The sequence below is a fragment of the Natator depressus genome, chromosome 2 (genome assembly GCF_965152275.1).
Source record: "Natator depressus isolate rNatDep1 chromosome 2, rNatDep2.hap1, whole genome shotgun sequence".
Classification (NCBI taxonomy): Eukaryota; Metazoa; Chordata; order Testudines; family Cheloniidae; genus Natator; species Natator depressus.
The window spans coordinates 109,123,898-109,150,037 of record NC_134235.1 but is presented as its reverse complement, the minus strand read 5'-3'; the positions used below and the strand labels follow the sequence as shown (position 1 = coordinate 109,150,037).

The following is a 26,140-nucleotide window of genomic DNA, read 5'->3' as shown; positions in this document are numbered from 1 at the left end:
GTGCATTCAGCCAATAAGTAGTTATACAATAACAGTCTCTAAGATTGCTATAGTTTTACTCATCGTTATCTGAAAGCACTCAAGTCTTCCACTGAGAATTAATTGGAGGCTTCATCCAAGGTTGACTTTTTTGTTGTTCATTCGTTTGTTTCTATTCTGAGTGGTCAAAGCTCCTGTGCCCTTTCCCTTGACCATGCTGCAGGCGTGCATTGGAAGTGTTGTTTGCATTAATCCTTACTCACTCTTTGAAGCTGTATTACTGGGTTGTGTGAAAACAGCAGGAGCCAGCTAGATCTGGCCCCTGATGTTTGTTTGCTTTAAAAATAAAGAGCCTGATGATTCTAGCTTTAGAGAGAGACACACTCCCTCTCTCTCTCTCTCTCTCCAATTGAAGTCAGTAGTTGTTGGATCTCTGTAACTGTGGCTGCAAGTGGTTGAATTCATGTCTTCTGTCTGGCCCTTTGGCTACTTAGCAAAGTTGCTAATCTTATTAAGGCAGCAGGTATAACTTTTCGCAGACAGTCAGCTAATGTTGCAACTCACTAATGTATGTATTTCTGTCTGGCTTTTTTAAAATATTAACTTTTTGTGAACACTGTTCTCTCTGCAGTGTTTGAAAAGGGGAATTTCCAACTTTTCCCATTCAAATTAGCTACTGAAAATAATTTTGTAGTATCAGTGTCACAGTCTTTGACAGCCAGCAGGCTTGGACTGGCCAACTAGCCCTGGCACTTGAGGAAAGTCCTCATGTGGGTAAGTCTAGTGATTCCACAATAATAGTCTCTAAGGTTTTAATTGCTTGGTATTTCTGAAGAGGGTTGTTGCAAATCACACTTCCAGTGTTGTGCCTAATGTAGGCTCAGAAAAAGGGATAATGCAGCTTTGTGTTGTGGAGAAATCAAGCTGACATGGCCAGTACAAAGGAGAAATAGGGAGGGAATAATGTTTTGCACCTTAATTAAAAGAGAAAATTTTAAGTGCATACAGACATAGTTAAGAGCTTTTATTGTGACAGGAGAACTTTTTTCCATATGCGTGCATACTCTCTGTAATTCCAGTGTAAAATATTGTACTTGCACTAGCTTTTTTAAAACAAATATTAAAAAAATGGAAGAATTCATATTCTATTTTCTAATGGTGGTGTGTCTATTTGTAGGATACACTCGCGTCTGTTTATTGAATTTTATGGTCCCTTTCTTTGATGGTGCTTGCAGGTTTTCTAGGTAGAAATTATTTCATTATTATAATAAAACAATGTTTGATTCAAAATTTGAACAAAGTTGTTTTAAAGAAACTGTCTGTATACCAGTACAAGTTTATTGTTTCAGTATACTCGTACTAATAAAATAACAGTGCCAATTGCACGTGTGTCTGTCTTTATGCGTTCAGAAAGAATGAGACACAATTTTCCTGTGAATGAATAATTTGTTCATTTAATTTTTCCCTCTTCAGATTTAGCTTCAGGAATACATTTTTATGGAGTTTGTTTTTATCACTATACACAGAAGTTTGCACATTCCCACATACAGCGTATAATCCCATCCAGGCCGCCAGAATGGAACCATTTATTTCATAACAGAACAGCCAGGGTGCCCAACGTGATCACTTTATATGAGCAGGTTCGTCATGGCGGACGCATTCTGTGCACCGTTTTTTGGCTACGAATGAGGAAAGAAGATACCCATTCTTAATCATCTCAGCTGTGGTGCATGCAGTGTTATGGAAATGGTTAAAACTCACTCTTTTTTAAAGACTTCATGTATGGTCTTCAAAATGATCACAAACTTTATTTGTCACAAAGGAGCTCTGGGCTATTGATTACATACGTTTGGAAATGTTATGCATGTCAGCAGTGTAATGGCTGATGATGTGAAGTCACATCCAGAGGACAGGCCTAAATGTCTGAATGAATAAAAAAGAACCAAGTCTAAGGCAGATGGTGGGGAGACCCCTTATTACTAGTGGGCGAGACTGACTGCATTTAGGGCACTTCCAGCATAGAAGTCATGCAGCAGGTGGCAGTACCGCAAGCTTATTCAAATTTTCGTAACCAACCCCCAAAGAGAACACATTGCTTCTAGACGGGGGAAAACAAGTGCCTTGCTGCAGGTGGGCTTTAGCAGTGCAGCCACACTGCCACTCCTAGGCCTTGTGATTTTCCCACTCTAACCAAGAAAAGCCAAATCCTGCAGTGTCTCTGAGGTCAGCGGCAAAATTCCCATTGACTCCAGCAGCACAGGATTTGGCCTAAATGCCCATCAGAGTTTGGCAAGAGAAGCCTGATTTAGCTCTCATTTACACTGGTGACAATTAGGAGAGACTCTGTTGAAGTCAATGGGTTTAGACCAATGTGAAATTGGTGCATGTGAGAATTAGGCCCAGCAGGAGTTTCAGACCACAAGGGCCCATGGATTAAAACATTAATCCTGTATCCAGTGATGGTGTCATATTGTGTCTTGGAAGACTTGCAAAAGCTCTCGCCTTTCCCCATCCTCAGCAAACTTCCCCAAAGCCCTCCTAACTTGTGCTTCCTAGAACCACCCCTGCACACAATACCTGACAGCAGCAAGGACAAAATCCAACACTTACCCACTCAGGGTGAGGGGGAAGGCACAGAAGTGTGCCAGTCACATGGTGCTTTCCAGAGCCCCCCTGAGGATGCTGAGCAGGGTGAGGTAGTGGGCTGAGGACAGCAGTGTGTACCTCTTCTTACCGCAGACCAGCCCCACTCCTGGTCCCAGCACATTCACTGACCACACAGCACTACCTGTCAGACCACAATCCCTTGGTGCTGTGGTGTAGGCACCACTCCTACAGACAGTAGTACTCCTCAGCCTTCCCTGCAGTCTCACAGATGGACTGGGGGACACAGAGGCTCCTGTGCCTTGTGCAGGCTTTGGCTTTAAATGTGTATTATCGTACAATCAGATTTGTTTTAACTAGCTTCATTTTTAAAGCAACGTGGTCCGTCAGCTACACCTTGATGGAGCCAATGAGCCAAATTCTAACTTTCCTCTTATGTACTGAAGTCAGTGGTGTTACAAGGGTGTGGAAAGCAAGTCAGAATTTGGCCCACTGTCATGGGTAGCCGCTGCTTAAGACACTTGCAATGTAGCTGGGGGGGGGGGGGGGCTCTTTTGGCAGTAGCAGTTCATGAAGTGCAGCACAGTGCGAAGCTGCTGGGAAAGACACTAGGAACCGGAGAACCTTGTAAAATGATCAGATGAGGTAGCTCAAGTTAACTGCTTGGGGGCCTAATCCTGCCAGGTGTAGCACACCCTCAATTTCCAATGCATTCAACAAGCGTTTGGCCTCTAATTGGAGTGGAAGGAGGAGTTGGGTCCTACAGACATTGAGGGCATCTGTCACCTCACCAGACTGGGTCCTGTGTTAGCCTCAGGCCAATCTCTTTGTTCCACTTTCAAACGTGTGTGTGCTGTATTTTGTACAAGGGGCATTGTGAAAGGAGCCATCTGACTGAAGGTGTCCTCTGAAGAAACAGGTGTAACTGACTCCATAATGGCCACAGCAGTGGAGAATCAAGGAGTTTTCACTGCAGAAAAGAAGCAGTTCCAATGTGTACTTTAAAGATGTAGTCTTTTAAATGTGCAGAGGTTTAAAATGTAGCCCCAAAAGCCCTATAAAAACAATTAACATCCCAACCCTGGAGCGTCTAGGGGAGAGCCACACTTCTGAAGTATGGAATGCACTGGTGGTATGAGTGTATATTCAGTATAACCTCATTCCTTGAAGAAGTTTTGATTTACCTGTATACAAATACACTTTTCTTGTGGGCATGTGGCTGGAGGGTATGTGGGGGGGGAGAGGGGAGACAGTCTACTCTTAGTTATATCTATGTAAATTCCAAGTAACTTCAGAGATTTAAGTGGAATTACTCTGGGTTTACATCAGGTTAACTGACAGCAGAATTTGGCCCACAGTATTTTTATTTATTTTTAGTAAAGAAACCATTCGGCTGCCTTTTTGGAGTTCACTACATACAAATTCCAACTTCAGAAGAAAAGTTAATTGGCAGGGCCTGGGAGCCTGAGTCTCATTTACACTTAGGTTTCTTTACACCACTCTGGCAGTGTAAATGGGCCTTAAAATCAGTGTACGTGTAACCTATGCCCTCTTTAAGGCCCCCCGTACAATACCAGGGCAAAGTCTTATTGTAAATTAGAATCAGGTCCACAATGTTTAATGGGGAATACTTAACATTTTATTGTAAACCACCTGCCTTCAGATAAAGGATCATCTAGGCTTTTCCCATTATGCATAATCTGATTAACACCATCAGTGACTGATTTGGGGTTTAGGTTTGTTACTTAACATGTTCCATTGTACTGATCCTCCTTGATCTTTTCTGAACAACAAAGAATGCTAGAATAATGCCATTTGCTTTCTGTCCGCTCCTTTTCCCACGGGTCACAGTTTTGCATTCCAAAGGAAGTCTCTATCTTTCCACAGAAGGGAAAAAAAACTCTGAAGTTACTTCAGTTTCCAATTGTATTGAAATCTCAGTAACAGGCTAAAGTAAGTGGCCGGTCATTATTAATTCATTGGTATTCATTCTAATAACATTTATCATAATGAACTACTGTGATATTCCTGGGAATTCAATGTGTACTTCCAAAGAAATTTCATTGTGATTTATCAATTAATTAGTCTACCATTACAGTTTATTAAAGTGTTGCCCAGAGTCTAAAATATTCATTATTTCCTTCACAGCAACGGCTTTAACTCAAGATCAGACAACTGGCTTCTTGCAATGAAGTCTTCAGCTGGTCTACTGCAGGCCATATTTTGCTCTCAGTTACACCTATGACTTCAAAAGAGTTGCACCAGGGTAACAGAGAGATGGATCTGACCCCTTTGGCCTGATTCCCCAGGGCTTGCTCAATGTGTAATCATTTCTACACCTGGCCAAAGCCAGTGTGTATTTGTAGTTGCTTTGTGTCAGCTATGCTCAAATAAATTTGTTAGTCTCGAAGGTGCCACAAGTCCTCCTTTTCTTTTTTGAAATGACTATGCAAATCACAGGGCTGTGCAGGATCAGGCCACTGGTGTTGAGTAGTGCTGTGTCTCTACCGCTTCAAAACCTATTCAGAGATGATAAAAACAGGACCCCTGAGGATTGTACCCATCAAAAAACTAGTACCCTGTTAAATGTTCTGGGTGGGGGTGGGAGGAGGAAGCACTCACTATAATGCCAGTGTCTATGGAGCGGTAAGTCCGTTAATATATTGATTTAAATAAAAAAGGCCTTAAAAGGCATGAAATGCCATTGATACAGCTCCAGCATTTTTAACATCACAGTGAAAATGCAGCAGCAACCTTGGCTCATCCAGCCACCTGAAAGGTCAAAAAGTATGGCTCTGACCTTTGGTTACCCCGATCAACATACTGAACCCCTTCCCCTTCCCCTCCCAGCCGGCAGCTCCTATAACCCATACTGCTGGAACGGTGCTGGCGAGAGGTTGTGGGGATGTTTCAAAACTTGGTAACAGCGACCAGGGTCTGGCGAGGCTAACTCACTGTGAATGGAGGCTTCTTCATCAGAGAGAAAAATGAATGGTGAAAAAACTAGATTGAAAACAAACAGACGTGACTTTAGAAGATGAGGCTCTTGCATCGTGAACCAAAAGAATCCTACATGGCACTGTGTTTGATGGCATGTCCTTCTGCTAAACCCCACACCAGTGGCAACTGACCCCCCTACTTCCACCGCCTGGGGGGTTTGCCCCAAACACAAAACACAGAGGGAGGGGGGAGAAGCGGCAGACACATGTCACAGGTCCCAGTCCTTGGTTAAGAAAACACCTGGCTGTGCTGTTGGGTGACCCGGATGAATGTCGCCCTCCGGCTCAGCTCTTTGAGCTTGGCAGCTCCCACGTAGGTGCAGGTGGATCGCAGGCCCCCGAGGATATCGAGGATGGTAGTTTCCACGTCCCCTCTGTAAGGCACTTCCACGGTTCTGCCCTCCGAAGCCCTGCAGACAGAGAGTTGGCAGTAGCGTGCAATGAATTTTTCAGCACTCAGCACCTTACTGTTTTAAAGAACCTTCCACTCTTTTTGGATTGCTGCCCATTCCTGTTGGGTGTTCAAAGGTTCTTCAGTGCACTGTACCAAAGTCATGTCAAGTACTGTGAAGAGGAAGCGAATGCTTCTGGCAAATGCCCAAACAATGCCTGAGCGCACTATGGGCTTGATCCTTCTGTTTATATAAATGGGAGTTTTGCCCCAGGGCTGTAAGATGGAGCCTTACCCCAGAAGACAGACAGGCCGAGGCAATGTTTAAAAATATTGGGGCTAATCCTCCACTGGTATAAACTGGCATAGCTTCAGTGATGTACCAGAGCCTGTGCTTAATTTGTGCCAGGGCTGAGCCCCAGCACCTGTGGGCTTGGCAGTTCAGAGCCCCGGCACCTGTGGGCTTGCCGCGTCAGGGATGAAAGTAAAAAAATTGCTTGAGGCCCCAGCACCTCTTTCATTACAAATTAAGCACTGAACAGAGCTACCCTCATTGACTTCAGCTGAGGATCTGCCCCATTCCTACTTAGGACCGGAAGTGTGCACGGTGCATTACAGAACAGATAAATATTAGGCTTCTCTGCCAGGAGAGTTTACAATGTACCAGCCTTACTGCACTCCTTACTCAGCTTACTCCTTACTCAGATGAAAGCAGAATTAGAGCTATTCCAACAGGGCAGACTGCAGAAATACTTTATATAGTGTAAATGACTGGCACACAGGCAAACGGCCTGCATTGTCTTTCAAAGCAGATCTTCTTTTTTCCTCAGGAGGCAAAAAGAAAGAAGTTGAAGTCTGTGGGCTTAGGTCAGAGAAGAATTTGGTCTTGTGATTTTCACACCCATCCCTCCTGCCTCACTATCCCACCCTTTGCAGGCCCTGCTGTAGTGGAATGTCCCCAGATGTCATCTGATCTTTGTGTTCCTTCGAATAAGATGATTGTGCAACATGAGGCAAACATCATCTTTGGGGCAAGGCAGAGGGGCTTAGAATGTGCATTGTCCTGTGACTGCTGGGAATGGGATCTTGTGCTTTAAAGTGGTTGGAAAGCTTCATTTGTGTCCAAAATCCTAACGCCACTTCATAGTTAACTTGTTCAGAAAATGATCAAGCAGTAGTTGGTTATATAACATGTTAGGTTATAGTCAGAGAGTGCAACTCTGTGCATTTTGGACAATACCTGTTAAGGTTTGGGGTTGGGTGTTTTGTTTTTACAACAAGGGGAGGTCAAGGATCATGAATTCAAATATGCTCAAGTTGTAACACCTCCAGAGAGCTACCACCACCTGGAGGAAAGCTTGCATATACTTGATCAAACTGGATTCTCCAGGGACCGACTCAGAAAGAGAGGCTATTTAACCAAAATAGTGAGGGAGATGCAGGTCTGCATCCTAGCGAGGTGATTCCTGATGAACCATGAGCCTAGAGGTGGTGCCCTTGTTGTACCACGGGTGGAAATACAGGTGCAGTTGCCCTGAACTGTGACAGAGTTCTGAAGGCAAAATTTTCAGTTTTGAGAGCATAAATCCATACTCAGGCACTTTAAGTGGCCTGATTTTCACAGTGGCTGAGGGATCCCAGATCCCCAGCAGCTTGATTGGAAGCTGCGGGGCTAACCACTTCTGTTGGTGCCTCAACACAGACTGACAGTTGGGATTTTCAAAGGAGCGCAAAGCACTCAACGCCCACTGAATTTCAATAGGTTTGGAGTAGCAGTTCCCTCTGGCGTCTTTGGAAACCCTAAGCAAGCCCCTGCCTTTAGGCACCCAACATTATAAATGCTGAGGTTAGACTGGACATTTTAGAAACGGCACTCCGGACCAGATTTGGCTGTGGGCTAGAATTTGCGGTACTTCAGTGCAGTTAGTTTAGCTCTACGCCTATGGAATTGAAGGCAAAATCTGGCCCCATTTCTTTGATTTGCCTCTTCAGCACCACCATGCCCTCTCTCAGTGCTGTAGAAACAATAACCCCTATTTTTAAAAACTATTTTGAATCTACAGTATCTGTGGCAGACCAAAAAACTCAACCAAACCAGACTAGCTAATTAACTATATCCTCGTGTCCACCATTCTATAACCCTGTGTACGAGGCATGGTATCTAAGCACCCTATACTGCTAACAGCCAGTGCCAGCGCAGCAGAGTATCAGGCTGCCTGGCTGGATTCCTAGGTTCGCTGCTAGCAGGAATCCCCCGTACACAACTGTGTAACTTATCGCTTACAACACAGGAGCAGCAGCCTCTTATTGGCTGTTGAAACTTTCAGTTGCCTGAGAGAGTCAGAGAAGCTGGTTTCAGAGGAGCAGCCGTGTTAGTCTGTAGCAGCAAAAAGAACAGGAGGACTTGTGGCACCCTGGAGACCAACCAATTTATTTGAGCATAAGCTTTCGTGAGCTACAGCTCACTTCATCGGATGCATATCGGATGCAAAGCTTTCCTGTCCTCCTGTTCTTTTTAGAGAAGCTTGGGTAACACATTTCCTGAGCACTCTAAGCCTTCATAAATCAGGGAGTGGAAAAGAGGGAGTGTGCCTCTAACAGGATGGCAGCTTGTGCAGCATTTCTGGCAGGGGCTGAAAGCAACTAACCTTTATGTTTAAGTAGCTAAATAAAGCCCCTTTCCTTCTGCACTGTTTATCCAAATGGGACACTGGATTTCAATGGTGTTATCAATTTACTCCACTGTCAGAACCTTAGTGATGAGTCTTGCCCTCAGTTACCACACACACACACACTCTCTCGTAACTGGGGGGTGGAATTTGGCCTTTCAGTTGCCACCCTGGCACACAACCTTCACCAACATCGGTGGTGGCCTGTCACTAACTGAACTGAGCCTCCAAAGATTTGCTCGGCTTGTTCGGGCGGTCTGTTCCATTGTGAAATGGTCATTAATGACACGCTGTGCTGAGCAATGTAATGGTTTAGACCTACCCCGCTGTATACATGCTCCAGTCACTGACATAAAAAAGAGGGCGAAAGTGGAGTTTGTAATTGCAGCTCAGATGAAAGGCTGCCAGTGCTTGTGTGTAACTGGCAGCTGCCATTTTTAAATTATAAGATAATTGCTAGTAACATCCACTCAGACTGTTAGTTCCAGATGCTTTGATGCCAAGCGACATCATGGAAAAAAAAATTAACAGCCTCTTGGGACTGGCGTGAGACATGATCGAGTGAATTACAGCTCATGCAGGCATGCAGACTGCCTTGTGCAACATTTCAGCTTGTCCTAAACAGGGCCATTCTCTTGTGCAACATTTAGCTGCAAAGAAACATTTGAGCTGAAAAGAAAAAGACTCCCCACTGCTCTTTGGCTGTTAGGGCTTCCTAGACATTGGGTCGGGGGGACAAGTAGGGACTGCCTGGTTCCCCCCACCCACCAGGTTGGGGAGGTGGATTGGAGCACAAGTAGGGGAGATTATATTACACTCAGCAATGTCCAATTACTCCACCCCTGCCCAGGAGCAGAGCCACAATTCTTCTCCAGGGTTCCTTCTGGGGAAGCACAGGTGTGTGCTGCCCCATATCCAAGGCACTGAGCAAAGGCTTAATCTAGCTTATGGTTTCTCAACTGAGGGGTTGCAACCACCCTGCCCTTCCCATACCGCTAAACAGAGGGGAGCTGCTGGCTATGCCACTTGTGTATTTTTATTTTTTGCAGGATTAACCCTTTAGTGGGGACTAAACTGCACTGCACGATTTCTCTTAGCTCTCTCCCCCCCCCCCACCCCACCCCTTTGTCCTAAAGATGTCTTTTTACTCCTCCCCAAAAGCTTTCCTTAGGAACTGGAGTAGATGCAGCTGTGTTCAGAATTTGGCCCAAATTATTGGACCAATGAGTGGGGCAGCTCTGTCTCCTTGATGGGTCTGATTTCAGCCAGAACAGAAGGCAGAAGTGCCATGACCATGTCTGTGCTCAGGTCTCCCTTGATGGCTGCACTTTGCCTGCCACTAACTTTTTTGATCTCCATTATTACAGTCATTTTGTTGCAACCCAATAAGCAATACTGAATACATGGGAAATTTAGGCCAACGCTGCTAGACTTAAATGTCTTAGGGAGAAGTTACCTGCCTTCTGTAAGTACTATGTATGTCTATAGGGTACTTTCTACATCTTTAAAAACAGTTAATAATAAGCAGCAGCTCTGAAGACAGATACAAGCTGCTAAATTTAGGCTTGGATCAAAGTTTGGGAGGCGTTTGCATCCTGGGTTGTGGCTTGGCCTGCTGCAAAGTTAGGGGCTGTGCCAGACTGGGGATATGTCTGTGAACTCCATTTTGTTTTGTCAACCCCATTTTGTCCATTATAACCTTCCTTCTGGAGTGTGACCTTCACGTTGTATTGTGAATTCCTTTGTGGATCAGAGTATCCATTTTATGGTAGGGGCTGGCTGGACTCCTCATGGAAAGACTATGTATGAGGAGGTATGACAGCGCCATCAACACTGAATGAATATCCCCTACTGGAATAATGGTTTTTCTACTGGTATGGTCATTGACTATGAATAACCCATAGTCTACCTACCCAGAAGCCAATTGGGGGAAGGAGGGGCCTGGAACCCACAACTCCCCTGGTTAAATGCACAAGAACAAAATGTGGACTAAGATAAAAGAGGGGTGATGCTCTAAGGATGCTCATAAAACGCAGGACTCAGAGCAGGGCTGATATCAGGGTGAGAATGTTGTTGTTGTTGTTTTCCATAGATCTGTAACTCTCCAGTGCTTTCAAGAGTAAAGTGTCTGTGATTAAAAAAATCCTTTAAGACTGTGTTCCTTCCCTTCCTGTCATGTTGTCCCTGAAGACACCAGAGCTCCCACAGCCAGGTAGATTCTGGGGGGATGTGAGTAAGCAACATGGGGCTCAGACAGCTGGACTGCCAGGTCCCACTGCCCAAGAAGGGTGTCAGACAAGGAGTCTGCACCTCTGTTCGTGTGCCTGAGACATCCAGCTTTAGGAACAGTGCCCAGTCACTGCCCAGTCCCAGAGATCTTGTAAGCATATAGGCCCAGGAGTTGGGTCTGTATACAACAGCCTGGTGCTCATCCAGAAGAGGGAACAGGCCCAGCTTGTAACAGGAGCCAGTTGCAAAATGCAGATCCAGACGCAGGTTTGGTGGTGGTTCCAGCCCATAGTAAAATCTGAGTATAACTTGTACCTGTATTCAGCAACTCCTCCTACGTGCTTCTTCATGGCTGTATCAGAACTCATCCCGTAGAACAGTTTCATCTTCTTGCCATTTTTTTCTAGAACCTCCCCAGCACATTGATCGTGGCCTGCAAACATTCCTCCAAGCATGACAAAATCAGCACCAGCTCCTGTGATCAGCAGAGAATGTGAGATGAGAAGGATGGGGGTGGGGGCGAGAGAGAGAGAGAGAGCACAATAAAAAACAAAGCAAAAACAGTCATGCAGCCGAAAATGATAGCCAGCCCTGTCTTGAATGCTTCAGAGCAGGGAAACCTTAACTGTAACAGACACAACCAAGTTAAAAGACATCCTTTACCAGCGGGACCTATACACGCTGATGTCGTATTCCCTTGATATTTCAAACAAGAAGCATCTGATCTGGCTGTGATACTGAACACCACAGAAAGTGCTCTTTTTCGCTTCCATGTTCTCGCTTTCAAATTCAGTTTAGTGCTTTTAACTCGCATTACAATCCAAACACACGGAGAAGATGTCAGTCAGCTGCACAGCTCCCCAAATCCTCTCCAATCAGGTCATATACGTAAATGGGAATACATGTTTGGGAGGACATGGAAGAGGAACGTTCACCTTTATTTACTTTGTAGGTGGACTTTTGAAGTGAAAGATGTGATGGCTCTGAAATTTTTCTGCCCGCCCCCCCCCCCCCCCCAGCAATGCAGTCATACAGTACAATGAGGGGTAAACCGCAATGGGTATGAGGTGAGTTTGTGTTTGGTTCAGATTACTAACATTGTAAAAAGAAAAGGAGTACTTGTGGCACCTTAGAGACTAACCAATTTATTTGAACATAAGCTTTCGTGAGCTACAGCTCACTTCATCGGTTGTAGCTCATGAAAGTTTATGCTCAAATAAACTGGTTAGTCTCTAAGGTGCCACAAGTCCTCCTTTTCTTTTTGCAAATACAGACTAACACGGCTGCTACTCCGAAACCTAACACTGTAAACTAGCCGGGGCATGGCTCATTTTTTTTCTCGTGTGTATGAAAGGCACATAGCACACTGGGGTTCTAGTCCGTCACCGGTCCTCCTTATCGCCAGGGTTATACAAAATATAATAATAAACACCCAAATATCTGGATGCTTATCCAGCTCCTACGCCTCCCTTGGGTTTGCAAATCATGAGGCCATTGTAGTTAACAGAAGTAGGATGAGGCTTTTGGAATCTGAATAGGTTCTCTCAAGAGATTGGCCAGTTTTCCCATCTGTGCTGGAGTTATACCTTGAACAGCCTCCCCTAGGACATTTCAGGGCTTCCAGTCTTGGTTGGAACCAGGACATGCAGAATTCCAAGAAACTGAAAACTCATTTTTAAAACAGAAGCAAATGTTTTTGAACCAGGTAAAAAGGTTCAGATCTTGCTGTTTTTAGAGCCTGTTGTGATCCACCCCTGAAACAAAACACTTCAGTGGTCCAAGATGACTGTTTTGTCTATGTCTGTGTGGAACTGAGTTACTGGTATAGACAGCACTCTCCTCCGCTGCCCAGCTCCTTTATACTGCCCACAAATAACTGGCATTTATGCAGAACCTGATCTCACAGAGATGGGCCAGAACTAAAATGCCACATCTAAACACTTCCAAATGTTGGGAAAGTTCAAATCTAGATACAACGTTTATGACTGGCTCCCATCTCTGTTGAGCCAAACCAAAATATTGCCGCCCCCCCCCAAAAAAAAACCTTGGGAAAATCTGGATCCTTATCTGATCTTCACCGCTCCTCTATCTGTATCATAGGATGAACCAAAACCGTAGAGACAAACTTGAATATGGGAATATTTTTATCTGGAATCACATCCAAATTATGGAGTCTGGGTTCATTTCTAATAGCCCTAGCAAAGTTGAGTCCAGCTACAGGGCAACTCTAACACAGAACCCATCTGCCCTGGTATATAACTCTTGCTCCATCTGCCCCATTGTTTATTTGATGAGAACAATATGTTCATGTTAAAAGGTATTTTAAAAAATTATCTTTGTGCCAAATCACTGTAGCATATGTAATATTTATAGACAGGCACCCATTCAGGGTCTCCTGTCACTCCAGCTCACTGACAGGCTGTTTCAGATGGCTGTGAGATTCAAAGGCCCAGTTAGAAACTAATCTGATACTTTTCCTAAACTACCAAAACCAGGATTAGTGCCCACCTTCATCACAGTCATTCTAGATCACTTGTGGGGAGCTTCCCTTTCCTCAGCATAACCGTATACCATCTTTAAAGCAATGGCACTGTGAGAATTGTACTTCTTATCACCATGGCTGGATTAAAATTACGTGGAGGCCTAGATTCAGTCCATCCAAAGGGACCCCAAAACAAAACAAAGGCTGCCTTGACAAAGTGCTTTTGGTTCTCCTGGGTCTCTGCCCTGCCAATGCTGCCACCTAGTCCTCACCCTCTCTCTGGTGATGGCTTCTCCACCCCATCAATCCACTCCATCAAACTTTCTGGGGCCATGGTCCTCTCACATCAAAACCAAATTTCAAAACTGCAGCATTTCTAAGGCTCTACCAAATTCATGGACGTGACAAACATGTCACAGACCATTAAATCAATAGCTAGATTTCACAGGGGAGGTCTGGAGGGGAGGTGGAAGGGCAGGGCAGGGCTGGGAGTGCCCTAGCCAGGGGGCTCCTACCACACTCCAGCTGCTAGTCCTGCTCAGGCCAGGGAGGGACAGGACTTCCTCTTCCCCTGCACAGACCCACCTCCACAAACTTCCCCCAGCTGCAGGAAGCTTCAGAGCCCAGCTTCACCTCTGTGAACCTCCTCCGGCTGCGACTCCCCCCCACCCAACCCCCTTTTGGGTCAGGACCCCCACCGTTACAACACTGTGAAATTTCAGAAGTACACATCTGAAAACGTGAAACTGACTAATTAAAAAAAACCCTGGCCATGAAATTGACCAAAATGGACCCTGAATTTGGTAGGGCCCTGAGCATTTCCCAGAAAACAGCAATTCCGGTTCCCTCACAGTTCTAATTTAAAACAAAACAAAAAAACCACTTGAATCACTTGGGGGGGCGGGGGGAATGGCTTTAAATTACTGGTATAAAAATTTACCACTTTTGCTTACCCCAGCATAGTTTGCCAAGGTTCCTGTCAGGGATGGGCAGGGTTTCTGCAAACCCAGCCCAGAACTTGACCTCATACCCTCCAGAACATTGAACTAAACTAACTGAAATACACGTTCTTACCATCCACCAGCTCCAACCACAAGAAGTCCTTTTAACATTGTTTTTCCCAAAGTGCTTTTGCTTCAGTACTTTCTGCTTCACTGAGGACCAGGGGTTTTCAGAACACTCTTCCCCTTTTGTGCGGCGGTGGGGGCTATGTTTGTTTGGCTTGCTCACGCTCCGTAGTGACCAGAGGTGCTGGTGATGGATTGCAAACCGGGCTTTTTGCTCGCTCACGATCACACACTGCTGGAGTCTTTGTTTTCCATGGACAATGTTTCCATTCAAAAGCCCATTTGTCAGGAAAGGGAAAGTGCAACAACACAGTAAGTACTTTTCATAAGGATCCTCAGTGAGCATTATCAGGCTCCACAGATACGCAGCATGACAGACTGCAAAGAAACCACTGTAAGGTCTGTCTGATAAATCCTCTATGCAGAGCAGATGTTTTCTGCTCTCATAGTTTCACTTACCCCCTCTATGCTAATGACTCCAAAACAGCTACTTCATCCCGTCTCTACTCTCATAACTCATACCATCACTACCCCTCGGCAGGAAGGCTGTGTTGTGCCTTGGACACTGGACTGGGATTCAGGAGCCCTGCGTTCTGTTCCTAGCTGAGCCACAGGCTTCCAATGTGATCGTGGCCAAGTCACTTAATTGCTCCATGCCTCAGTTTCCACCTCTGTCTAAAGGGATGATATTTCCCTACCTCACGAGAAGGTTCATGGAAGCCACTCATGTTTGTGAGGCACTCAGCTAGTGCAGTGATGAAAACAGGTGCTAAAACAGACTGAATTCCTTGTTCCCAACCTTCCTCTCCACCTCAAATCCTTTCCCTTCCTTTTTCACCAGCCCCGAACTTTTCACTCTCAACTCAGGCACCCTGGTCCAAAACCTCAGCGTCATCTTTGACTTCTCCCTCTCATTGTGTGCTCACATCCAGACAAAAACTGGATCCTGTCAGTTCTCCTGAAACATCGAGACACTCCAGCTCTTCTTCTGCACCCTTCGCACAAAAACACCAGCTGTGCCCGGCTGGTCATTTCCCACATCCCGTTGTAACCTATACTCCCTCCCTTTGCTTCCCCCAGTCTAACCAAATGGCTGCTACAAGAGGCATTTTCCAATCACATCACTGCACTCTCGGAAACCATTCACTGGCAGACATGGGCAGCGAATGACCCCGCCCTTCAGGGAGGCTAGCCCCCAGGGCCCGCCCCTTCCACCCAATGCTCCGCCCCCAACCATCAGGGCCCTGATCCTCCCCCACTCACACCTGGAGCCCTGAGGGGCCCCCCATGGCCAGAGGCGCTCCAGCCCGCCTGCCCCAGCCACCTCATGCCAGCGCCCAGCCTGAGCACTGTCCCTGGGCTGTCGGTTGGCTCAAGCACCAGCCTGACTCCTGGGCCGCCAGCTGGCCTAAGCTGCACCAGGCTGCCAGTGCGACCTTCAGGCCCCCAAGCTCCAGGTGGCCGGGTGGAGCTGAGCCCCCGCCAGCTTCAGGGGAGAGGGGGAATGAGGGCGGGGCCTCAAGGTGGACCATGGGCGGGGCCACGGCCTGGGTTAGGGGAGGTTTAGCTTCCCCTGGCCTACGATACCTGCCACCCATGCTGGCAAACCCTCACCTTTTGCCTTTTAGTCTGCTTGTCCTTACCCTCAAGGCTCTGCACAGCGCTGCACCTCCATTCATTTAATTTCTTCCTATTGCCTCGCTGGCTGCCTCCTAAATGCCCCTTTGCCGCCTCCTGTCACACTCACCTTTTTTGCTTCCTTCCATGCCCCCCTTTACGCTTGGAGCTTCTTTCCTGGCACTAAGCACAGAACAACCAGCCTGGCTGTTCTTTCAGATGCCCATTCCAACGGCTCCTTTTCACAATGTCTTTCAACAATAACCACATATTGAACACCAGTGATCTCCATGCTGCTTTCAAACACTTCCATCATCAGGTCATCCAGTCTGGTGTGCATCTGGGCTGTTATGTTTGTCTACCTTAGGCCCCAATCCTGCATTCAAATCTACTAGCATGGGCCCCTGGCCCTACGGGGGCTCTCAATCATCAATCTATTAATGCTAAGGAGATCGCCCTAATCTGTGTCAACTTTCAGAACGACACAGCCCTAATTGTTCGGTCATTTTGTCCGGCCTGCTGCCAGTGCAGGACTGTTGCCTAATCTCAAGTGTTTCTCAACCCTCCCCCTCTCCAAGAAGCAATCTGGGTTCTCACTCAAGAGGGCTCTAATGCCCCAATGCATATCCTGACTAGCCAGTTGCCACGCCCACATCTGCACTTCCACAGGTTTCAGAGAGCAAATTTCTGCTCAGGGCAGCCCAAAGAGACCCTTCGGACTCACAGCGAACATTACAAAGACAAACAGTTAAACGTTTTGAAGTAGTTTCCTGTTGTTCTAATTTCTGGAAAGATTCCCATTGAAATAAGAGTTTTTCCACTGGCCAGGTCTCTTCCCCTCCAGCTTGGAATGCAGTGAGGTCATAGTCCTCAGCTTGTAATGTCCTTAACAACAACCAGGGCAGGAGACTGAGCAGGATCAGGCTGAAGAGAGACTGGCAGAACAAAGAACAAACTGCACCGGGGGTGACTGTGGAACAACTGACAGTAAAATGCCACATGCGAAATTCTATCCAATCCAATCTATTATACCCCATAGGGCTAAGTCTATCCATAGGGCGACTTAGCCCTATGGGGTATATCTATACAACCTACAGGAGTGAGTCTCCCAGGCCAGGTTGACAGACAGATCCCCCTCCCCCAGGCTTCGGAGCCTGACCTCCAGGCTGAGCTGCAGCTTCCAAATGCTGTCTACACAGCTATTTTAAGCCCTATGCAGGCTCGGAGTCTTGCTCCCGCTGGCTGCGTAGACATAGTGACAGTGGCCCCACGTTCAGCCCAACTTTGGACTGTCCAAAGCCAGCACCAGCTGCCACCATTCAACCATGTCAGAATTACACAATTCTAACAGGTATCAGAGGGGAAGCCGTGTTAGTCTAGATCTGTAAAAGCAGCAAAGAGTCCTGTGGCACCTTATAGACTGGTTAGGTCCTGTGATGGTGTCGGTGGTGTAGATATGTGGGCAGAGTTGGCATCGAGGTTTGTTGCATGGATTGGTTCCTGAGTTAGAATTACTATGCTGCGGTGTGTAGTTGCTGGTGAGAATATGCTTCAGGTTGGTGGGTTGTCTGTGGGTGAGGACTGGCCTGCCTCCCAAGGCCTGTGAAAGTGAGGGATTGTTGTCCAGGATGGGTTGTAGATCACTGATGATGCGTTGGAGAGGTTTTAGCTGAGGACTGTATGTGACGGCCAGTGGAGTTCTGTTGGTTTCTTTCTTGGACTTGTCTTGCAGCAGGAGGCTTCTGGGTACACGTCTGCCAACCTTAAGCATATTCTCACCAACCAATCCACGCAACAAACCTTGATGCCAACTCTGCCCACATATCTACACCAGCGACACCATCACAGGACCTAACCAGATCAGCCACACCATCACCGGTTCATTCACCTGCACGTCCACCAATGTAATAGACGCCATCATGTGCCAGCAATGACCCTCTGCTATGTACATTGGCCAAACTGGACAGTCCCTACGTAAAAGGATAAATGACACAAATCAGATCTTAGGAATGGCAATATACAAAAACCTGTAGGAGAACACTTCAACCTCCCTGGACACACAACAGCAGATTGAAAGGTAGCCATCCTGCAGCAAAAAAATTTCAGGACCAGACTTCAAAGAGAAACTGCTGAGCTTCAGTTCATTTGCAAATTTGACATCATCAGCTCAGGATTAAACAAAGACTGTGAATGGCTAGCCAACTACAAAAGCAGTTTCTCCTCCCTTGGTGCTCACAGCTCAACTGCTAGAAGAGGGCCTCATCCTCCCTGATGGAGCTAAGCTCGTTATCCCTAGCCTGATTCTTGCTTGCATATTTATACCTGTCTCTGGAAATTTCCACTACATGCATCTGACGAAGTGGGTATTCACCCACGAAAGCTTATGCTCCAATACGTCTGTTAGTCTGTAAGGTGCACAGGACTCTTTGCCGCTTTTACAATTCTAACAGCGCTCCACATCCCTAGGTCATGTCACTCATGATGTGATCTAAGGGTCCTGTGATAGTTCCGAGGATTCCAAGCAGCAAGTCGATAGTACCCAGCTGGCGGCAATCAGCTAGAGTGCTGGCCTGGCCGCTCACTCCAGAACTGAGGCTTCCTGACTATGGGTCCCAGATCACAAGGATCCTGCTTTAATTCTCCCTTTATCATCTGGCCTATTCTAAAGATAGGAGCTATATGCAATCCTCGGAGCTGGAGCTGGATTTCAACTCTCCCAGCACTCACACAAAGTTTGGGTTGGTGCAGATCTGAGGTTTTGGTTTAGGCCTCTGATTTCTACCCTTTGAAAATTTCCTGCCAGGTAAATATAAGAACATAAGAATGGCCATACTGGGTCAGACCAATGGTCCATCTAGCCCAGTATCCCCTCTTCCACCAGTGGCCAAATCCAGGTGCTTCAAAGGAAATGAAGAAAACAGGCAATCAACAAGTGTTCCCTCGCCTGCTGTCCACTCACAGCTTCTTGGCAGTCAGAGGTTTAGGGATACCCAGAGCATGGGGGTCACATCCCTGACCATCAGTGGCTATTAGCCAAGAAGGACCTATCCTCCATGAACTTATCTAAATCTTTTTTTGAACCCCCATTATAATTTTGGCCATAGCAACAAGTTCCATAGGTTGACTGTGCGTTGTGTGAAGAAGTACTTTTTCGTTCGTTTTAAACCTGCTGCCTATTAATTTCATCAGGTGCCCCCTGGTTCTTGTGTTATGTGAAGGGGTAAATAATACTTCCTTAGTCACTTTCTCCACACCAGTCATGATTTTATAGATCTCTATCAGATCCCCTCTTAGTCGTCTCTTTTTCAACCTGAACAGTTCCAGTCTTTACAATCTCTCCTGATAAGGCAGCTGTTCCATACCCTTAATCATTTTTGTTGCCTTCTCTGTACCTTTTCCAATTCTAATGTACCTTTTTGGAGATATATGCTGTACCACAATGCCGTGCCGTGACACTGGCATCACAACATGCTACCGTAACAATGACACTGTGTTGTCCTGTTGCACCCTGGCATTGCCATGTTGTAACACCCCCAAAGGTATTCCAGGGTGTCTTTATGCCCTTCCATCCCAGTGTGGGGATGCGCTCAGCCCCATCAAAATCAGGACTGCCCAACTTAAACATGAACCAACGTCAACCTTACTGCTAGGACTGACAGGCCCCAGCTGTAATTTCTGTGAACAACAGAAAACACGTAAGGCAGATTCTGCTCACAGTCACACCAGCGTAAAGTTGGAGTAACTCCACCGAAGCCACTGATAACAGTGAGAACAATCTCTCTTAATAATTAACTGGGATATACTGAAAGCTTGCTCAGCCCCAGCAGCTTAGTAAAAATAAAATCCCCACTCTTCAGCTGTGCGACTGACTCCCTACAATTTACCCCGGACATCGAGTTTGCCTGCAATCGTTGTTTTGCTGCATACGCATTGTACCTTCACTTGTCAGCCTGCTCTCAACAGTGAGCAGCTGAGCAGAACAGAGGGTCAGGACGAACTGCATGTGTCTTACGCATGGCGTAGCCACGAACCGAAACAAAGCCTAATGTCAGGCCTCCCAGATTTGGCAACGTCCCAGTGAAGTAATGGTGAAAGCTAGTTGGAGGTAACCTTTATCTGTCAGCTACTGTCTCTGCAGGTCATAAAACTCCCGCCTCAGTCACCCCAATGTTTCTAAATAAGACGTTGATCTGTGCATTTTTTTGGTCTGTATAATTTGGACTCTATAAATTAGATGTAGGGCCAAATTCATAGTTTGTGTATTAACTTTAGTGGGGTTACCCCAGGGATGAAGATAGCCTGGTATTGATTAGACATTTAAGGCCAAATTCACGCTGATGTAACTTTACTGACTGCATGGGAGTTTCATCGGAGATGAATCAGGCCCTCAGACTCTAAACACGACACAGTGTACTTACCAAACGCTTTGGCGACATCTCCTGGACAGCTACAGCCTCCATCCTGCAACAAGCAAAACAAAATAGAAGTCAGTGAGCAGCAGGGAGCTCACACTCATTGGTGCCCTCAAAACTAATTTGACACAGCAAACATTTGTACAATACAAAACCTGTAATAACACAGCAACCCTTGGGAACCAGCATGGAAAATTCAAATGTAATGATTAGGTGCCAGTGGAAATGACAAAGCTGTGTGCGCATTTAGGACACAACAGGACAGGATTTTTAGGAACCCAGATTAATCATTGTAGTTTCATTATCTTTTTAAACCTTATTTACTCTGCTACACATTCTGCTAATGATACTACTGGTAAAAACCGCAACATTCACTCCCTGTTGCAAACCCCAGAAGCATAAAAATTGGAAATGTAAGCCCTCAATGCTCACACAGGCCACCTCCCTGTCAACGAAGGACTGTGCCCACTACTGCTGCTACTGAGAGCTCTATTACAAACCAACAGACATTTTAACTGTTGGCTTACTGTACACTGAGGAGTCACAGCAGAAGGCACTGTGCTAGCAGAAATAGTTTTTTGATGCGATAATCCACAAGTGAGTTGGGTAATCTCGCCTCTAGTACAAAATATAATTCTCTCATCATGTTCTTCACCATAAGCTATGGGCTTCATAAAGCACAAGCTTGAGGTTTTTCATCTTAGACCTGAATGTTTCATCTTCTGTGCAACGTGGTGGTGGCAGTGAGTGGAATGGTGGTTGGGGAAGAGCCATGTAGGTGGAGGAAGGGAGGAATGAAGGATTCTGGGGCAGCTCTCTGTATGTTAATGTAGGTTCTGTCCTGTAAAGTGCTGAGCACCTATTGCTAGATGCTAAATGCCCTTCGAGCTGATTGATGAGCATGTGACCTGAGGGAGCACCTTACAGGATCAGCCCTTTCCAGCCTAATAAGTTTCCTGCTTTTGATTTTGTTGTGCAAGCTGCTCCAAAGCTAGTATTTTTACTTCATTTTGCTTCACTTTTTCCCCATCTGCAGCAGTCTGTGCTTGTGTATGACCCATGCAGCTGAGCACAGCCAGAAACTCCCATCTCTGCCGCATTTTAGAACAGACAGTGGCAGCAGTGGGCGTGTTAAGCCTTGGGTGCGCACACAAGTGTTTGATGGGCTTTCCAAAGGAAACTGAGCCAGTGGCCTAAGTTGGTATCATGGTGCTTTGATTGCCCAGGGGGAATATATCCTGCTGATGTTTGGGGTTTTACTCTATTTGCGGATAGCAAGAGAGACACTCTGCTGGAGGTTAAGATAGCTGAACCTCTTGCTGTCAGCTCCCACAAGGGCATGCTTCTGGACTGTGAGCAACGTTTTCTCACTGGATGGGCCCCATCCGTGGCTTCCACTCCCTCTCATAGTCTGCCAGAGCCCGGGAGACAGATCATCTTCGAGGAACAAGGTACGGCATTTGCCTAATTGTCACTGTCTGTCTGAGAACGTGAGGCTAGTTTAGCAGCAACAGCAGTTGTGTTTATGGGCTACACCTGTTCAGTTGCTTCATGTCTTATTTTTGCAACTATCCCAACTGCACAGGTGACAGGGACTTAAAACCTCCCTTAAAAACGTAAGTGATGGGACCTTAGTGTATAATTATTATGTATTCATTTTATAATTCACTTACAGTGCAATAAAACTACCCAGTGCATAAGAGACAGAGTAAGATTAATGCCCCAAACATCTGAGCATACAAGCTAAGATAAAGAAAAATACTAATACTATTTCAGGACTAAATGGTGTTTTTTATCAAGAGAGATCTCAAAGCCATTTACAAAGGTGAGTAATCATCATAATCCCCATGTTACAGAGTGAGTAACAGGCACAGAAAGATGTGATGATAAATAGTTCCAGATATACTCTGACAGAACAAACAAAATGTCACACACGATAACCTGTGTTAAAAGAACATTACTAAGATTGCAAAGTCAAGCATCCCAAAGTTGGGAAATACCAGATTTAAGGTTTCCTGTACAACATTTTGTGCACAGGCATTATGATACAGTCTTTAATTACATGATCACATACTATTTTTTCCCACAGGACCCAATTCAGTCAGTCCCAGTTCTCCCACATCCTGGCTCCTCATCAAAGCTGTCTCCCCTCCCCCTACACCTCAATCTCCTTGTCCCACTGGGTCTCAGTCCAAGAATCCTTGCCCAGCCTGCACTCCAGCTCCTCATCCAATCTCAGTTTCCTCCCACCTATTGGCTCCCAGTCCCCCCGGTTCCCTCCCTGGCTCCCAACCCCAGTCTCCTTGCCCAGCCAGTTCCAGTCTCGCCTTCCACCCCAACACCAGTCTCAGTTTCCCACTCCCCCCCCACGCCACCTGCCTCCATTCCTGTGCTTCCCAACTTCCTAGGCTCCTTTTCCGGATCTACTCCCTCTGCCAGGTTCAGCTCTTGTCTCCTCTGTCATTCAATCAGAAAGCTACTTCCTTCACCTGCCTGGGCCCCAGCAGTATGGGGGGAGGAGGGAGGGGTCATTTAGAGCAAAGGCTAACCAGGCTCCCTGCTCTCAGATCAGGTGTCTGGATTGTCACAGCACACAGCAGCCCAGGGCTGCAATTGCAGGGCAAGTCCCACTCAGCCCCAGGGAGAAGTAGGCTCAATGCTGATGGAATCTTCTGGGAATTCAGCAGCTAAAGTCTGTACTGAGCATGTGCAAAATTTGATTTTTCAAAGGCTTATAATAACTTAGCCAATTTTTTGCAGCTTTCTTGGGGACAACAAATGGTATGTGCCTGAGACAAAGGCCACCCCCCGCCAAATTTTGAGTTCCTGGTTCAAAGCATGGGGGCGCTATAATTTTTCACACAAAAAAGTTGCCAGAATTTTTTTTTAACAAGGGAAAACAAGCATATTGTCCCCTAGCCTCATTCTCAGAAACAGCTGAACCATTTTGTCTGAAATTTTCCTAAACAATTCAGCCTAAGGCAGACCCTAGCATGGAAAATTTCCCTCCAAACAGTTAAAGTCTGGCAAAGTTTGAAAACAAGGTATTGTAATGGGAAGTGTCAAGCAACTTTGATAATAGGTTGTTCTTTCAACCCCACCTATAGCACCAGTAAAAATATATATCCGCTATACTACGTGAAGAACATACATATGGCACACGATAGACACAGTACAACGGTATATACATATGGCACAGTTAGGCATGGGCAAAATGGAGTGGCAGCAGCTGAGTGAAGAATACCTAAGTCATCCTACTTATGTAGCAATTGATGGCTCAGACAGGCTAGGGGGTTTCTACCACATGATGGGGCAGCATGAGAGAATGTGCATTGCCTCTTTGTGGGGGCACATATAATATATGCAGTCTATAGTAGAAATGCACTTCATTTTCAAGATTTCAGAGTAGCAGCCGTATTAGTCTGTATTCGCAAAAAGAAAAGGAGTACTTGTGGCACCTTAGAGACTAACCAATTTATTTGAGCATAAGCTTTCGTGAGCTACAGCTCACTTCATCGGATGCTGTAGCTCAGGAAAGCTTATGTTCAAATACATTTGTTAGTCTCTAAGGTGCCACAAGTACTCCTTTTCTTTTTTCAAGATTGTTGGCTTATTAAAATATATGTCTGCTTTTCTATGCAGGACAATAGTTCTCTGACCTAAAAGAAACAAAAAGAACGAGTAGTACTTTCTAAGGTGCCACAAGTACTCCTCGTTCTTTTTGCTGATACAGACTAACACGGCTACCACTCTGAAACCTAAAAGAAACAGAAACTTTATCCCAAGCAAAGCCATGAAGAGCAAACTTGCCTCCTGAATAACCTCCTTGCTGCAGCTTACTTCTGCACTTTCATAAGACCAGTGTGCTAATGCAGCAGGGAAAGTGAAAAAGGAGACAGTTGGCTCTCAGACAAAATAGCAGGGGGACAAAAAAAGTCCATGTCTTTTTGACAGTGTTTCCTCTTTTCTTTCAGTGGATTGTGATTCATTTCTGAGATGAGCTTTGGGTCTTAAAGTTTAGTTAAAGCCAGAAAAATAGGTGTACCAAACTTCATCCCTGGTGCAACTCAATTGGTAGACAGGGAATGAATTTGGCCCACCATGTAAGAACTGGCACGTTCTCACTCAACATATTTGCCCCGTGAGTTTTATCTACTCACTGTATTGATTTAAACAAGTTTTAAATCCAGTTACCATTGCAGTGCTCGTACAGCTATGGGAGAGTTAGCTGGAGCCTGTTCTGTTCACATAGTGCACCCACCACTGCGATGTGACCGGTCCGTTCCATTTTTAAGATATCCTTCACTTTGCAGGCAAACAGCACCACAGCCAGCAGTACGCTACCTAAACAAGACTAGCTCATGGATGAAGAGCAAATGGCTGAAAAAGCACTGGAAAGTGGAGGAAAACCATTCCAAAGAACTAATGAGTATCAGATCATTACCCAAAATCAATGGTGTCTGCCTGCAGATCATGAAGATGGTATGTAGCTTTGGAATACTTTGACATTCCTCGCGGATACCAGATATCAAAATAACCACAGCTGCTAACAATGCTTCTTCCACTTACATTCCACCCAGACAAATGCTGACTTGGCTCTGGTGATCCATGTATTTGTCACCTCCAGGCTTGATTCTTGTAACACGCAGCACCTGGGGCTGTAAACAAGAAGCTGTGAAAACCCTCAGGTGGTTCAGAATGTGGCACATCCCCTGCTCAAGCTTTCTGAGTTGATGTGCACACACTACCCTGGTTTTCCAGTCACCTTCCCAATGCCTGATTGAATGCTGCAGATCAGTTACAGTGTTTTCCCCAGAAATTCAGGGGGGAGGTTTGAATTTACGGGAGGGTGGAGGGGTCAGGGCCGAGGAGGGGTGAGACCATGAGGGTGAAGGTGGCTCTATGGCACCATAGTAAAAACTGAAAAATGTTTCATGACCATTTAATTAGATTTAACTCATGTTTTAAAATCATCACAAAAATTAAAGTTGGCTACTCAAGCCTTCTATGAAGCACTACATCTTCATCCTTCTTGGTTCCTTGTTATAATTTTGCACAACTCTGTTAATGAACTTCTTGGATGCAATGCGTTCATCTTTGGTGGCTTCTCGTGTGTCCGGTACTTCCATTCCTTCAATTGATATGCTCATTAGATCATTCACAAGATCAGACAGAAGGAGACTTCTTTCAGAACACAAAATTCTATTCAATGAGGCAAAAGAATGCTCAACTGTAGCTGTTGTGACTGGGAGTAACAAGAGATGAATTCCTACTTCTTTCATCCCAGGAAACATAGCACAAAGATCGGGTCGAGCCACTAGTGATGATAAAAAAGAAGTTGAAGTCAAATCTTCATTCATTGTTCAAATTCTCTATTCTGTCCTGAGCACATGGCAACCCCATTGCTGGTAGTGCCTCACTTCACTCAACTGTCGGTGTTTTATAAGACAGGGATCTGTAAAAGCTACATAGAGGTTGAGTAGAATCTGTAAGTTGCTGATGTAGATTTTTAAGAATCAAGTCTGTGTACTTTTTCAGTTGTCTTAACAAACACTTCTTGTCCTCTTCACTTAAGGATTCGATATAAATGTCTTCATTACTCAACTTCTGGACTGAAGTCTTTGCTTCTTCCAGTACTTTTTCAATGATAGCTCTCTGATTGATCCAAATGTAGCTTCTATTGCTGGACAA

General features: G+C 45.6%; 1 protein-coding gene across 2 annotated transcripts in view; it reads right to left on the bottom strand.

Moving 5' to 3' along the window:
- Positions 1 to 1,174: 1,174 nt before the first annotated feature.
- The window catches only part of GMPR (guanosine monophosphate reductase), a 64,376-nt gene continuing 39,410 nt past the window's right edge, over positions 1,175 to 26,140 (bottom strand). For both annotated transcript variants that reach the window (XM_074944829.1, XM_074944830.1), the window contains exons 7-9: positions 20,456 to 20,498; positions 11,187 to 11,346; positions 1,175 to 5,992 (exon numbers count right to left, since the gene is read on the bottom strand). In XM_074944829.1, the coding sequence (XP_074800930.1) occupies positions 5,812 to 5,992; positions 11,187 to 11,346; positions 20,456 to 20,498 (384 nt within the window). In that variant the 3' untranslated portion in view covers positions 1,175 to 5,811. The remainder of the gene's footprint in view (positions 5,993 to 11,186; positions 11,347 to 20,455; positions 20,499 to 26,140) is intronic.